The sequence below is a fragment of the Balaenoptera borealis genome (genome assembly GCF_965194805.1).
Source record: "Balaenoptera borealis genome assembly, chromosome: 13".
Classification (NCBI taxonomy): Eukaryota; Metazoa; Chordata; class Mammalia; order Artiodactyla; family Balaenopteridae; genus Balaenoptera; species Balaenoptera borealis.
Window position 1 is genome coordinate 10069615 of NC_138870.1, and position 14524 is coordinate 10084138.

Genomic DNA, 14524 nt, shown 5'->3' on the forward strand with positions numbered 1-14524 from the left:
CTCTCCTCAAACCTAATGTGGTTTTTGCATTATATCCCCAGACCATCTCATCAGACCTACTTGCATGAACGAGGCTAAAATCAGTTCTAAACTGATCCTCTAAACGTCCGTAGGTAAATTTGAGCTAGTCCACCAACTTGAAAATGGCAGGCGAATATTGGTGTGCGTGGGTCTATGCATTTCCAAAGAGGGTTGGTAGCTCTCACTGAATTCTCAGAGGGGACCGTTACCTCCTGAACTTAAGAAGTACTGCTCTCAACTGCCCTAGTCTTCTTTATCACGACACCATCACCGTCATCTCTCCTTTCAATGTAACTTTAGGTAAAATGTTGATATTTTGTTCATTGTGAATGTTTGCATTTATTTTGATTTTAAAATAATGCATTAAACTATCATTATTTTTTGTGATTCCTGAGTTTTCTGGCACTACCTTAAATTTTACATCTGAAGTGAGTGCCTCACTTGCCTTACCCTAATCCCAGACCTGAGTGAGCTCTTAACCCAGCCTTCCTTCCTCTGGCCTCTCACCTGCTTCCCAGCCTGCACATGGATAACGCCAGCCCCCTCCTTAAAGCCCTGTGCTGGGCTCGTAGCTCCTGCTAGACCCTTCACATGGCTCCCAGGAACCCTTGCTCCAGCTTCTGAGGCCCCAGTGAGCTGCAGAAGGTATTTCAGTCTCCCAAAGACATGTGACAAAATACAACAAATCTGCCCTGCCCAACCCCCCAAAATGCACTGAGCACTTCCCGTGTACCAGGCATGGTGCAGCATCTTTATTTGGGTTATCTCACTCCATATTTAAATTTGCCCTAGGAAGTAAGTACTATTCTTGGCCCCATTTGACTGCTGGGGAAGCTGAGGTTCAGAGATGTAACTTACCCAAGGCTACTGGGCAGGTGGCGGAACCAGTATTTGAACTCAGGACTGTTTGACTCCACAACCCAGGTTTTTATCTAAAATATTCCATGCCTCTCTCCACATTGGGCTTGCTGCCCAGAGGCAGAAATGAGGAGGAATGGTCCAACTCATGTTTGTGAGAATGAGTAGGAGGCCCTGGGCCAGTTTTGCTGTCAACAGGTTTGCTGATAAAAACCCCTTTGTGGCTAAAACTGAGTGAAAGCCAGAAAAGTCCACAAAATGAAGTTTATAAGGAAAAAGTTTTCCAGGGAACAGAATAGGACTTTGGATCTAAACATGAATGTGTAGTATTCTTGCTCTTGGGGTTTTAGCTGAGAAGACACCAGAATAACCTTCTAACCTCCACTTGGAAACTGAGTGCTGAGATACAGGGTAACCTTGAGGACAAAAACTAGGAAATGTTTTGGAACGTCCCCTAGTGACCGAATTTGTGTGCTGAGAGCAGATTTGAGCAAATAACACATCCAGAGTTAGAGGCAGACCCAGAGGAAGGGGAATGCCGGAGCTTGTCAGAATCTACCCAGGTCTGCAGTGTGGGCCAGGGGCGCTCAGCCTATGGGGAAGGGTAAGGAGTCGGGAAAGACCCCTGGGAAGTGCTCTGGGAAGCAGCAGCTTAACAGGCTCTGATGATACTTTGTTTTATTTTGGAGCATTTATTTATCCTAAGAAACCCTGCCCACTGCACCCCCTTTGCGGAGGTCAGAAAGGGCCCCGCGCGTTCTGGATCTGCAGCTAAACCAGACCTGCAACTCAACCTGCTACAGTTGAGTTATGATTTATGATTCCTAATTCTTTTGCATTTTTACAGTGCCTTTTATAGTGCATTAAAGTGCAAGGGGCTTTTATATCCTTTATTTCCTTTGACCCAGAGGAAGTTCACTGGACATATACAGAAGACCAGGAGCCGGAGTTCTGGTCTGAGGCCCACCGTGACCTTGGGAAAGTCCCTCAACCTCTCTGAGTTTCAGTTTCTTCTGCAAATACAGTTGTGCCAACCTAAGCTCCCTCACGGAATAGTTGCTGGGATGCCATGAATGTGGAAGTGTTACCAACAGGGTTCTTGGCCTCCTTAATCAATAGAAATTGATAAGAGACCAGACAAGAAATTCAGGCAAGGCTTTATTGGGGCCCCTGCTGCAGCAGTGGGGAGTGAAAACAAGTAGCAGCTTCCCTTGCTTACTCTCCGAGGGGGGAGGCGAGCTGGTTCCTTATATGGGGTGAGGGTAGGGGTGTGTCCAGGGGGTTGGGCTGAAGGGGTGGCTTAGATCGTTTGCCCACCCCTTTGTGGTGTTGAGTGCAGGGGGCATGTGCAGGACCCCGCTTTTGCTCCGGACACCTTGCTTTTGTTCCTGGCTCTTCAGAAGTGGCAGTTGGGCTTTCTGGTCTTTTTGTATCTTATTGTCCATAATTTACCCCAACTGCCCATGCATGCAGTTATATTTAGTCCATTATAGTTTCTTTGTATTTTGTTGCCCCCTGAGACGCTTCTCCAGGTGCAAGCACTGCAGCAGTGGGTCCCAGGTCCCAACCTGTCTGAGAAGCATCTGGTAATGGCAGTGAACTGCACAGATCAGAGGTGTCCCACCTGGTGAGAATGTTGGTAGGAGAGGGTGGCAGTGACAGGCTGCAGAGCTGGCCCAAGGTGGGGTACTAGTATTTGGGTTCTTTGGCCATACAGTCTGGCATTACCAGGGGACCGTCGTGTGCCAAGCATGATGTGAGAATCGCTGAAATCGCCTTCAGCTACACACATGCACGTTTTTTGTTTGTTTGTTTGTTTATTTTATTTATGGCTGTGTTGGGTCTTCGTTTCTGTGCGAGGGCTTTCTCTAGTTGCGGCGAGCGGGGGCCACTCTTCATCGCGGTGCGCAGGCCTCTCACTATCGCGGCCTCTCTTGTTGCGGAGCACAGGCTCCAGACGGGCAGGCTCAGTAATTGTGGCTCACGGGCCCAGCTGCTCCGCGGCATGTGGGATCCTCCCAGACCAGGGCTCGAACCCGTGTCCCCTGCATTGGCAGGCAGATTCTCAACCACTGCGCCACCAGGGAAGCCCCACATGCACGTTTTAACTCTTAACACATGCACCTACCAGTCAGCAATTTGATCTCCCAGAAGGTAGAAGCAGCAATGAGGGGCACTGCTAATTTGCACACATGTCTGACAAATGAGGAGGAATTGGCTGGCGAAGGAGAAATGATGGAAATTTCGGTGAGAATGAAAACATCATCTTGGAATTGGGTAGGGAATTGAAAGGCATGAGCAGATGTGTTTTCTTGACTTGAAGAAGGGAAATGACTTAAATTGAGGGGAAGACTACCTATGGGCCCATGATCTGAAAGGGGCTAAAACCGAGTCTAGAGAATCAGGGTGCTCTTGCAAATGAAATTCTGACATATCAACTACACAGGGCATGAGAAGGGAGGAAGACAACTAAAGAATCGGATGAGGCTGATGAGGGGACCTTCTCTGATGAGCTCAATTTTTAAATAGATCCTTTTAAATATGAAAGTAATACATGCTTAATAGAGAGAATTGGGAAATAAAAAATGAAAAGGAGATAGTAAACATCACCTGTAACTCAGTTGAGTGACAGTTGCTGTTAATATTTTTATGTTGCATTATAATATTTTTCTGTAAGTTGTTTGAGATTATACTATATATGCACACATGCTATTTTGTGATTTTCCATATGAATAGATACTCTTTATAAATATTATGTTATTGGCTGCATAATTTTCTAACCAGAGATGTTGTTTATAGTTTACTTAACTATTTCCTTATTGATGTTCCCAGCTTTTCACTATTAAAAATAACACTGCAATGAACATCTTTGTGCATGAACCATTTCTCTGTATCCTAAATTATTTTCTTAAGCTAGATTCTCGGAAGTTAACATTTACAGGGCTCTTAAACTATCACCAAGTTATTTACTAGAAAGATCATGCCAATTTATCTTCCCACTGTTTTCTGTGTGCCAGTCTAATGAGCTCAGATTTTTTAAAAGATGTATATAGTGGATGAAAGAACAAGTTACTGAAAATGAAATCTTTTTAAAAACAAAAAATGAAATTCTGTCGTTTACAACAGCATGATGTACCTGGAGGGCCTTATGCTAAGTGAAACAAGTCAGACAGAGAAAGACAAACACTATATGATATCATTTATATGTGGAATCTAAAAAATACAACAAACTAGTGAATATAATTAAAAAAAGAAGCAGACTCACAGATATAGAGAACAAACCAGTGGTCGCCAGTGGGGAGAGGGGAGGGGGGAGGAGAAATGTAAGGGTATGGGAAGAAGGGATACAAACTACTATGTGTAAAATAAATAAGCTACAAGGATATATTGTACAGCACAGGGAATATAGCCAATATTTTATAACAACTGTAAGTGGAGTATAATCTTTAAAAATTGTGGATTACTATATACCTATAACGTATATAATATTATACATCAACTGTACCTCAACAACAAAACAATTTAACATATAAAGGAGAGATTTTTAGGTCTAGAATGTTAAAACTAAGTGAGCTAAAAACTATGGGAGATGCTTAAGAAAGCTGTGTTTGGAGGGGCAGTAAAAGAATAAGCACGGTATCAGCATGCAGATTGGGTTGGGTGGCAAACAGAAAACAAAACTGGGCAACTTCTCTCTTTCTTCCCTCTCTTCCATCAAGGAGGGTGATTGTCAGACTGAAACAGGTAGTGCAAACTGACATGAGGGAATTGAAGCCCAAGATGGGTGAATTGATTGTAAAAGTGAATCTAAGTTGTTCTAAATAAATTCAAGGCTCTCGGCCCAGACAAATGACATCCCAGAATAAAGAACTTACAAGGGTGAAAGGCCACTGACAGTGATCCCTAAGCATTGTGGGAAATGGAAGAGGCACTAAAAGAAAGAATATGAGCCGTTGTTTACCTGACACTCAGAGTCGAAAAAGGAAAAAAGGCAGTATGTACAGACTAAAAACAGCTAACGTGTTATAACTTTTAGATGAAACTCAGGAGAGATTTTCAAACATATATGTTGTAAGCACTTAGGGAAAAGTTATCCCTTAGGAACCAACCACCTTCTCCTTCTCTTCATCTTCTTAAATAAGGTTGCTGTAACTTTTGTAGTTATTGTATTTCTGGACATCAAGAAAGCATTTTATTTGAATTTCAGATGGTTCCATTTATGGCTGAACTGGAAAGATGTAGTCCAAATATCCGAGTATTTACATGCATTGATAATTGAACACCTGTACCCAAATGGAGCCAGTAACTGGATCAGTCTCCACCTGCAAGGAGGTGACTGGCGTGTCACCAGAGTGCTCTCATGTCAGCCCTCACCTAATCAGCACTTTGTCAGTAACCTGTTGAGGTGACAGGTGCTAATCAAAACCACAGACGACATGCAGCTACAAAGTATTGATGATACTAGAGATAGGTCCAGATCTGGAGGGACTGCTGCAGGCTGGGATGATGATGGAAAATAGCAAGATGAAATCTAATACGGATTAATATACATTCTTACAGTTGGGCTCCAAACAGCAGCCATATATGTGCAGGGTAGGGAGATTATAAAAATGATAATGGTAGGGCTTCCCTGGTGGAGCAGTGGTTGAGAATCTGCCTGCCAATGCAGCGGACACGGGTTCGAGCCCTGGTCTGGGAAGATCCCACATGCCGCGGAGCAACTGGGCCCGTGAGCCACGACTACTGAGCCTGCGCTCTGGAGCCTGTGCTCCGCAACAAGAGAGGCCGCGATAGTGAGAGACCCGCGCACCGCGATGAAGAGTGGCCCCCGCTTGCCACAACTAGAGAAAGCCCTCGCACAGAAACGAAGACCCAACACAGCCAAAAATAAATAAATAAATTAATTAATTAATTTAAAAACAAAAACAAACAAAAAAAACTTAAAAAAAATGATAATGGTAAATAACTATTAAGTGCTTTTGCTCTATGCCAAATACTGTCCTTTGTATTTTATATCATCATCATTTGTATCATCTTACTCTATCCTAGCTTTATGTCATCTGCCAATTTGACAAGCATGTCATCTATGATTCAGTGGCACTTGCTTCACAAGTTGAAAGTTGTCCCATTCTCCAGTTGAGGCAAGTGAGACACAGAGAGGTTAAGAAACTTGTCCGAGATCACACAGCTGAGAAGTAGAGTTTCCGTGCTGGTGCTCTGTGCCTAAATGTTTAACCACTGTGAAAGTTCACAAAATCACTGAAACTTTTTTTTCTCTCTCTCTCTCTTTTTTTAAATCCTGAATTTAACCTGATGTCCTGCCAAAACACCAAATAACCTTAGACAGAGAGGCAAGGAGTCAATAAATATGGACTTCGGGCTAGACCAACTAGGTTCAAATGTTGGCTCTTCCACTGGGTATTTGACTTTGGCTGCATCACTTAACTTCTCAGTGCTGCAGTTTTCTCCTCTGTAAATGAGGATAGTGAATGTTTCTATCATATAGAATTGCTGTGGGGATTAAATGAGTTGCATACAGAAGGCATTTAGAACAGTGCCTTTCACACAGTAAATGCTGGTAAGTGTTTGCTGTTACAGACATCCCTGGGTATCCGCATGGGGGGATTGGTTCCAGGACCCCCTCAGATACCAAAATCCACAGATGCTCAAGTCCCTTATATGAACTCGTGTAGTATTTGCATATACCCTACACACATCCTCCCATATACTTTAAATCATCTCTAGATTACTTATAATACCTAACACAGTGCAAATGCTATGTAATTTGTTGTGACTACAATGTAAACACTATGTAAATAGTTGCCAGCACACAGCAAATTCAAGTTTTGCTTTTGGGAACTTTCTGGAATTTTTTTCCTGAGTATTTTTGATCCGCAGTTGGTTGGATGTGGAACCTCGATACGGAGGGCAACTGGAGAATCCATATGGTGGGGTGTTAAGAGTTGGGGCCTGGTTTTCAATCCCAGCACCATCATTTCCATCTACCGTGTGTGGCAGTTTTCTCCTCTACAAAACGGGAAGGAATAATCGTTGTAGTGAAGACTCATGTAAATGCTCAATAATTGTTAGCTATTATTATGAACAAAAACATTGTCCAGAGATAGAAAGGTTCTAGACCTGCTTCTGGTACTACTTTTAGGAATGGGAGCCAAATAGTATTTCCAGAGGAGGCAGGCAGGCCTGTAAGGCTCTAAAAAAGGCAGTACAGAACTTCTGTTTGGACCAATGAAGGATGTTTAATCTTAAGGCAAGATGACTAAGCAAGGAAGTGATAACCTTCCTCACTATGTCAAGGGTTACGGAACTGTTCAGTGTCATCAAGACACGGTGGGAGGTTGGAAAGAGTCAGGGAACCTGGGGCAGCTTGATCCTGGTTCAATCTCTTAACTTTTCCCAGCTTCAGCTGCCTAATGAATAAGAGGCAGTGGGAGTAGTCTTCTACGATTCTGTCCTCTAAGCCACAGAATCTGCAGCCAGTTCCTGTGTATACAGAACGTTTAGGATAAAGGGTGTTTTTGATGAATGTTTACTATAGCAAAAGAGCTTGAATTGAGTATTACGCAAACCAGCAACATCCTCTAATGACTCTGAGCCTCTGTTTCCTCATCTGTTAAATTGAAATGAGACTACAGTGGGTTTCACAGGGCTTTTTGGAGAATTACCTGAGGTCATACACGTGAAAACACCTTCTTAAAATGTTATTATTGCCGTTACCGGGTTATAACTTTTCCAAGAATTAGAATATAAAAAAATACTCGTAAGCAACCAAACTCTATTTAAAGTAACTTAATCTGTTTTCCGTGATTCAGAGGAGCCTTCAGGAAGTTACAAAATCTCAGGGTCATTGTCGTGAGCATGGAGTAGCTCTGTAGAAAAAGGGTCCCGGCTGCTTGTATTCTTTGGGTTTTAGGATTCAAGTTAAATGGAAGCGTCTTGACCATATTAAACCCAGAAGGGAAGAGAGATCACATACTCTAAGCCCCTCGTTTTACAGATGAAGCCACTGAACCAAAGAGAAACTGAGTGGCCGGCCCAGCATCACATGTTAATTAATGGCAGATCTGGGAATAAAATCCAGGCTCCTATCTCGCAGCATACTTTCCGTCGTTAGTTTAAACATAACTCAAAAGGTCTGAATCGAGGCTAAGAGTGTACTGATGAATGTGGCTGCTTCTTTGAACATGGAATTGGAGAAGTATCACAAGGAAGTTTAAGGGTCCGGGTATGTCATTGAAGGGTACGGCCCCATGAACTTGACTTGACCCACTTGGGAAAAAAAGTGCGGTGGAACTCTTAGTAATTTTCTTAATCATAGCAGTTCATTTCTTCTGTGCAAAATCCTTCTCAGCTATGCTCTGAAATTAATTGGCGTTAAAAGTGCGGGTCTTAGGGTGGCTTTCACAGGCTTGTTATGCGCCCAGGGAGTAGCATAATGTAGGTATGGAATAATGGTCTCTCTGTCTTTTCTTTTTACTAGTGATCATTAACATGTATATTCTCCAACTTAGTTGAGCTAACATTGCAAGACATAACTGTAAAACAAGTTACATGTGACGCGTTCCTCCCTGGTCTTGCCCGTGTTCTGTTACACTAGCAACTGTCTACACAGGCTCGGTGTGTGCACAGCAAGTGCCTGTGAGCAAGTAGCTAGTGACGGTAGAGCCTTATTCCTGGATGCATTAAAAGCAGAGTCTCGCCTACACCTCCCTCATCTTCCCATGTATAAATCTATTTCTCCAGGGATCTACAGGGGGGTTTTTTGCTCTATTTTTAGTCTGTTGATAACTTGAGAAACCTCCCAGGATCAAAGTCTCGGAGGGGGAGGATTCAATTCACTCAGTCTTTTCGGAATCCCCAATAGATGTTGAAAATCAATCTGCATTCTGAATCTGGATGGGAAATACACGGGTCAGCAGAATGTGGTGGGTAAGAGCACAGACTCGGAAACCCGGTGCCCTGGGTTCGAAATCTCAGCTCCTCTTGTTTTTTTGGTCACTGTGGTCATGTGCCTTTGGGCAAATCCCTTAAATGCACTGGGCCTTAGTTTCGTCAACTGAAACCCTCTCTCACAGGTTACTGTGAGCATGCAATCAAATGAACTGATATTTATAAAGTGCTCAAAATGGTGCTGGGTGACTATTAAGTGAATTAAATGGTCCTGATTCGATGGGAGTGACCTCTCCATCCAAGGCTGTAACACGCAGGCCTTAGGGCCCTGAGGTTTGAGGAAAGGAGGCTTCTTTTTCCTCAGTTAGAATGGCAGAGTGCATCCTACACCAGGACCTTTTTATTCTATTGAATTGAAAAGGGTATAGCAGTGGGACTTGACTTTGAACACCAAAGTTTATCAGACCTCTTTCCGGCTCGGTGAGTGTGTCCGCGTTCTCTCTTTGGAAGAGCGGTGATTCTGATTAGTGTATTGCCTGGCCTCCAGCAGGCAGCCTAGTCTGTCGGGGTCACTTTTGTACAACTGCTAGGATTACCACGGTGTTCCCGGGACAGACTGTGACTCGCCAGGTCCCCTTAGCCCACAAGCATTCAGTCGGTCCCTGGTGAGGGGGTTTCCACGTGATGGCTCCGCTTGCTTCGGGGGCCGGGCTGTGGGAGAGATTAATGGGAAGTGAAAAGAGAAACAGTTGTTCTTAACCGGCAGGGCTGTTTGGAGTGTGCGGCTCTTCTTGTATTTAGGGAAAAGATTACTCATGCGTATTTTCTTCCATAGAATATAAAGAACCTCAAATTACTACTTGTGTACCCACCCCCTTCTCACCCGCCTCCCTCGCTTCAGTGTCTCCTCTGCAGAAACTTCAGCATTTTACTCTCATTTCCCCTCCCGAGCGGGATTCGGTTCTGTTTTTGCTTTGGCACTCCCTCTTCCAATAAGCTACCCCGTCCTTTTTCCTGTTTCTGACCAAGCATCTTCTGCTCTGCGGCCCTCTTGCCCCGAGGCAGTTCCTTAGGCCACGCTTGGCTGGTCCTCACATTCGTCCCCTAAGGGCTGGCTGTGCTCTTGCCCCTTGTGTGAAGGAGAAGAAGGGAAAAGTCCCTAATAACTAATCACTCTGCTGTTCCCGTTCAGAGGTGACCCCATTGACTGTAGGAAGTCAACTCTAAGGGTTTGTGTTGTTTTTTTTTAACCAGTTCAAAAGTCGAGGTCTTGCTGAACCATTTTCACACACACACACACACACACATACACCTCACAGTGATTCCAGATATGCATTTTCAAGGTCATTGGAAAGAGCTGGGATACCTCCTATCTCCAAGGACCTTTTTTTTTTTAACTTTTTAAAAATGCAATTTTTTTTGTTTTTTAATGTATTATTTATTTGGTTGCACCAGGTCTTAGTTGTAGCAGGTGGGCTTCTTAGTTGCGGCTCACGGGCTCCTTAGTTGTGGCACGTGGCCTCCTCAGTTGCAGTATGCATGTGGGATCTAGTTCCCTGACCAGGGACCGAACGCGGACCCCCTGCATTGGGAGCGTGGAGTCCCATCTACCGTACCACCAGGGAAGTCCCTAAAAATGCAACTCTTAAAGGTTATAGTTATTACCAAATATTGCATATATTCCCCATGTTGTACAATACGTCCTTGAGCCTCTTACACCCAGTAGTTTGTACCTCCCACCGCCCGACCCCTATGTTGCATCCCCCCACCAGTGGTAACCGCTAGTTCTCTGTATCTGTGAGTCTGCTTCTTTTTTGTTATATTCACTAGTTTGTTGTATTTTTTAGATGCCACATATAAGTGATATCATTCAGTATTTGTCTTTATCTACCTTATTTCACTTAGCATAAGGCCCTCCAAGTCCATCCATGTCCCAAGGACCTTTTTTTTTTTTTAATGTTTATTTTATTTTTGGCTGCGTTGGGTCTTCATTGCTACGGGCAGGCTTTCTCTAGTTGCAGTGAGCGGGGGCTACTCTTTGTTGCAGTGCATGGGCTTCTCATTGCGGTGGCTTCTCTTGTTGTGGAGCACGGGCTCTAGGCATGCAGGCTTCAGTAGTTGTGGCACGTGGGCTCAGTTGTGGCTCGCGGGCTCAGTAGTTGTGGCTCACGGGCTCAGTAGCTGTGGCTCGCGGGCTCTAGAGCGCAGGCTCAGTAGTTGTGGCACACGGGCTTAGTTGCTCCGCGACATGTGGGATCTTCCCGGACCAGGGCTCGAACCCGTGTCCCCTGCATTGGCAGGTGGATTCTTAACCACTGCACCACCAGGGAAGCTGAGGGCCATTTTTAATAGGCATTGCTTCTTGGCCCAGTCAAGAGTCCAAAACAAAACCTTGAATTCTTTAGTGGCTGTGTTTATTCTAAAGATCATAGAGCAGTAACATACTACACGTTATTATTTTACAATGCCCCTTTTTTCACGTGAAAAAAAAATCATAAAACTTAAAAACCAAGGAAAAAACTCTCAATGCCCATCTCTAATTATTTCAGTGCCCATAGTGCTTTACTGGTGCCCTACACAGTAGACCAGTTTCAAAGAGACTTCCCCAGGGTCCAAGGAAGCCAGCTGCCATTCTTTAAAACTAGACTTTGCAAAGAAACCACCTGGAAGACAGAGCCAGTTGTCATGCCCAGAGGCCCTGGATCTTCTCAAGGGCATCTGAGCCATCCCATTCCCCAGTCCACCCGGGAGGAAAAGCAGCCCATCCAAATAGACCAGACAGTTCTTTGTCATGCCTGACAGAAGGATGAAAGGTGCTTCTTTCCAGGATCAAACCAAAGGACACTGTCAGAGGACACACTTGGAGTCTCCTTAGCAAGTTGAAGTAACTAAATAGAGAGACTGAAGCTCCTCTTAGCAAACACTGATTCTGTTGTATTTGAACTATTAATTCATACGATACTTTAGAGAATAAAGCACTCTTGTGCATCTAGCTTCTTCTAACCCATCAGTTCCCAAACAGCTTGGTTTCAGGATTTCTTTTGATTCTTTAAAATTATTGAAGACCCCAAAGAGCTTTGCTCATGTGGCTTATATCTATCTATATTTACCATATTGGAAATTAAAACTGAAAATTTTAAGTATTTGTTATAATATATGTAAAAATATTGGTTAACTCACTGAAAAATAATAAGCCAAGTATATGTTAACATAAATATATTTATGAATATATTTTCCAAAACCAAAAAAAATTAGTGAAAGAGTGGCATTGTTCTACATTTTTTGCAAGTCTCTTTAATGTCTAGCTTCATAGAAAATGGATGGATTCTCATGTCTGCTGTAATATCACATGCTGTGTAGCCTCTAGAAAATTCCACCATATGCTCATGAAAGAATGAGAATGAAAAAGGCAAATAACCTCTTAATATTGTTATGAAAAGAGTTTTGACTTCATAGACACCCTGAAAAGGTCTTGGGAACCCCGAAGGGTCCTGGGATCACACTTTGAGAACGACTGTTCTAAACCACTTGAATGATATGTCCAAGATTTCCCACAACTGCAAAATCAAATAAAAACATAGATTCACAGTCAGGCTTCCAGACGGAGACCCAGCCCGAGCCATGCTCTCCGCCTCAGTGGCTGCCCTCCCTTTAACCCACTCGTGGTCCTACTCAGAGTTCAAGTACCACCCCTACCAGGAAGTTCTGACATCAGCAAGTACAGTAAACAGGCGAAAGACCTTTCATCCTTACCTTGCCCTCTCATTCCCAGAGGCTAGCCTGATAGCTTCCCAGAGGCGAGTGAGTTGCTCTTCCTGGAAGAAGTTTCAGGGAACACTACATTATTTGGCATCTCTGGAAGGTCAAGCCCCGCTCTGGAACATTCTCACTTTGAAAGGACTCTGGGCTACAATCAGATCAGCTCTGATTCTGAAGTCGCCTCCAAAGCACACTGACATTTGTCATGACTCTGAGCCCCCTCAGGTGCTTCAGGCCCGCTATACAGCTGCTCTGTCCGGGCAGACCAGGAATCCAGACACCCCTGGAGCTGGAGCCGGGCAAGGAAGGAAGGGCTGTGAGACCTACAGTTCCTTAAAGACATAAAAAGGGATTTTTTTTTCCCCATTTTGCCTCTAAATAAAAAGTTCATTTGATATCGCACTTTGCCTCTCATGAAGCTTGAGTTTTACCTGGGATTCAGGGTGGAACCTAAGGGCTCTTCAGATATGGAGACTCAATTTTATTAACCATTCGGAAATCTTTTCCCTTTATTTCAACTGTCTAACTGACAAGACCTTTTTTTTTCTCTCTCTCTCTCTTTTCTTTCTGCCTTGCTGTCTCTCCAACAGGCTTGCAGCCAATGTACTGGAGCAGAGATGACGTAGCCCAGTGGCTCAAGTGGGCTGAAAATGAGTTTTCTCTAAGGCCAATTGACAGCAACACGTTTGAGATGAATGGCAAAGCTCTCCTGCTCCTGACCAAAGAGGACTTTCGCTACCGGTCTCCTCATTCAGGTGAGAGTCTGGACTCTGGACATGGGCTCAGCCTGGAAAGTCTGGTAGCCAGAGTTGGCCTTTGTCACCACTTACCCTCCCAAGAGGTCTCCACATCAGGTCACCGTGAATGCAAGGACAGTGACCCAGCTTAGTTAGAGGACAGATCCTGCTGACTTAGGACAGTTTGAGGGGAGAAGAGGAAGAATTTCCAGGTCCAGGGGAAACTTTTAAGGTTAGGAGAAGTAACCCAGTTCAGACCTATAGACCCTGGAACTTAAGGGATCTCATTGTACCACCAAATAAGGAAGAAAATGCATTCTGGCCCTCTCTCTCTGCCTGGCTTCTGATTCTGAAGACTTTTACAAGAGATACTTGAGCGTGAGTGTAGATTGCAAACTGCTCAGTTAAAAACAAAGACAGGAGGACTTCCCTGGAGGTCCAGTGGTTAAGACTCCGCACTCCCAATGCAGGGGACGCGGGTTTGATCCCTGGTCAGGGAACTAAGATCCCACATGCCGCATGGTGCAGCCAAAGAAAACAAAAAACAAAACAAAAACAAAAACAAAATAACAAAAGACAGCAGAGGAAGGGGAATGAGCACTGCTGAGGTAGGAGGAGTAGAAAGGAAAGAAGAATCGAGGGAACAAGAGAGAAGGGCTGGGAAAGGTGGAGATCCTAGTAGCCCAGGCAAGTTTAGAAACAAATGCCCAGGGCTTCAAGAGATTTCCTTTAGAAGTACTGAATTCTTTGAAGTAATGCATCTTGTAGCTTGTAGAACCCCTGAAAAATATAAGCAACGCATCTAACTAGAAAGATTTGTCAAAATAAGGGCTCCTGAACCCACATGGGAAGGTTTCATTCAGTAAGGAGCTTTTGTACCTGCAAAGTGTATTCCTGACTTGGGTAAGGTTTCAAATATACTTTCCAACTTCATTTCTCACACTTGATGGATATTTTGATGTAGAGATTTGGGAACTCCATATGTCCAAGGGGAACTTTGGTCTCAGGTTTCTGCCTCTTGAGGGCAGTTATTCAAGGACTGATGGGCCCTCCCTCTGTCAAGTCTCACCACCAGCCCCACTTTGATGCAACTTGTCTGGCAGAGACCCTGTCTTCCTTGACTGAGGACAGGGGTCCTGCAGGAGGTCTTGCCATAGTGCCCAGCTACGTTCACCCCGATTTACTCCTGGAGGCTGGCCGGGAGTTAATACACTAGCTAACCGCCACGAGGAAACAGCCCT

At 44.2% G+C, this 14524-nt stretch overlaps 1 protein-coding gene across 5 annotated transcripts in view; it reads left to right on the plus strand.

Annotated features, from left to right (window-relative positions):
• ETV6 (ETS variant transcription factor 6) overlaps positions 1-14524 on the plus strand; it is a 241133-nt gene that overhangs the window by 177923 nt on the left and 48686 nt on the right. For all 5 annotated transcript variants that reach the window (XM_082348855.1, XM_082348853.1, XM_082348852.1 and 2 more), the window contains one exon: positions 13137-13301. In XM_082348855.1, coding sequence (XP_082204981.1) covers positions 13137-13301 — 165 coding nt within the window. The remainder of the gene's footprint in view (positions 1-13136; positions 13302-14524) is intronic.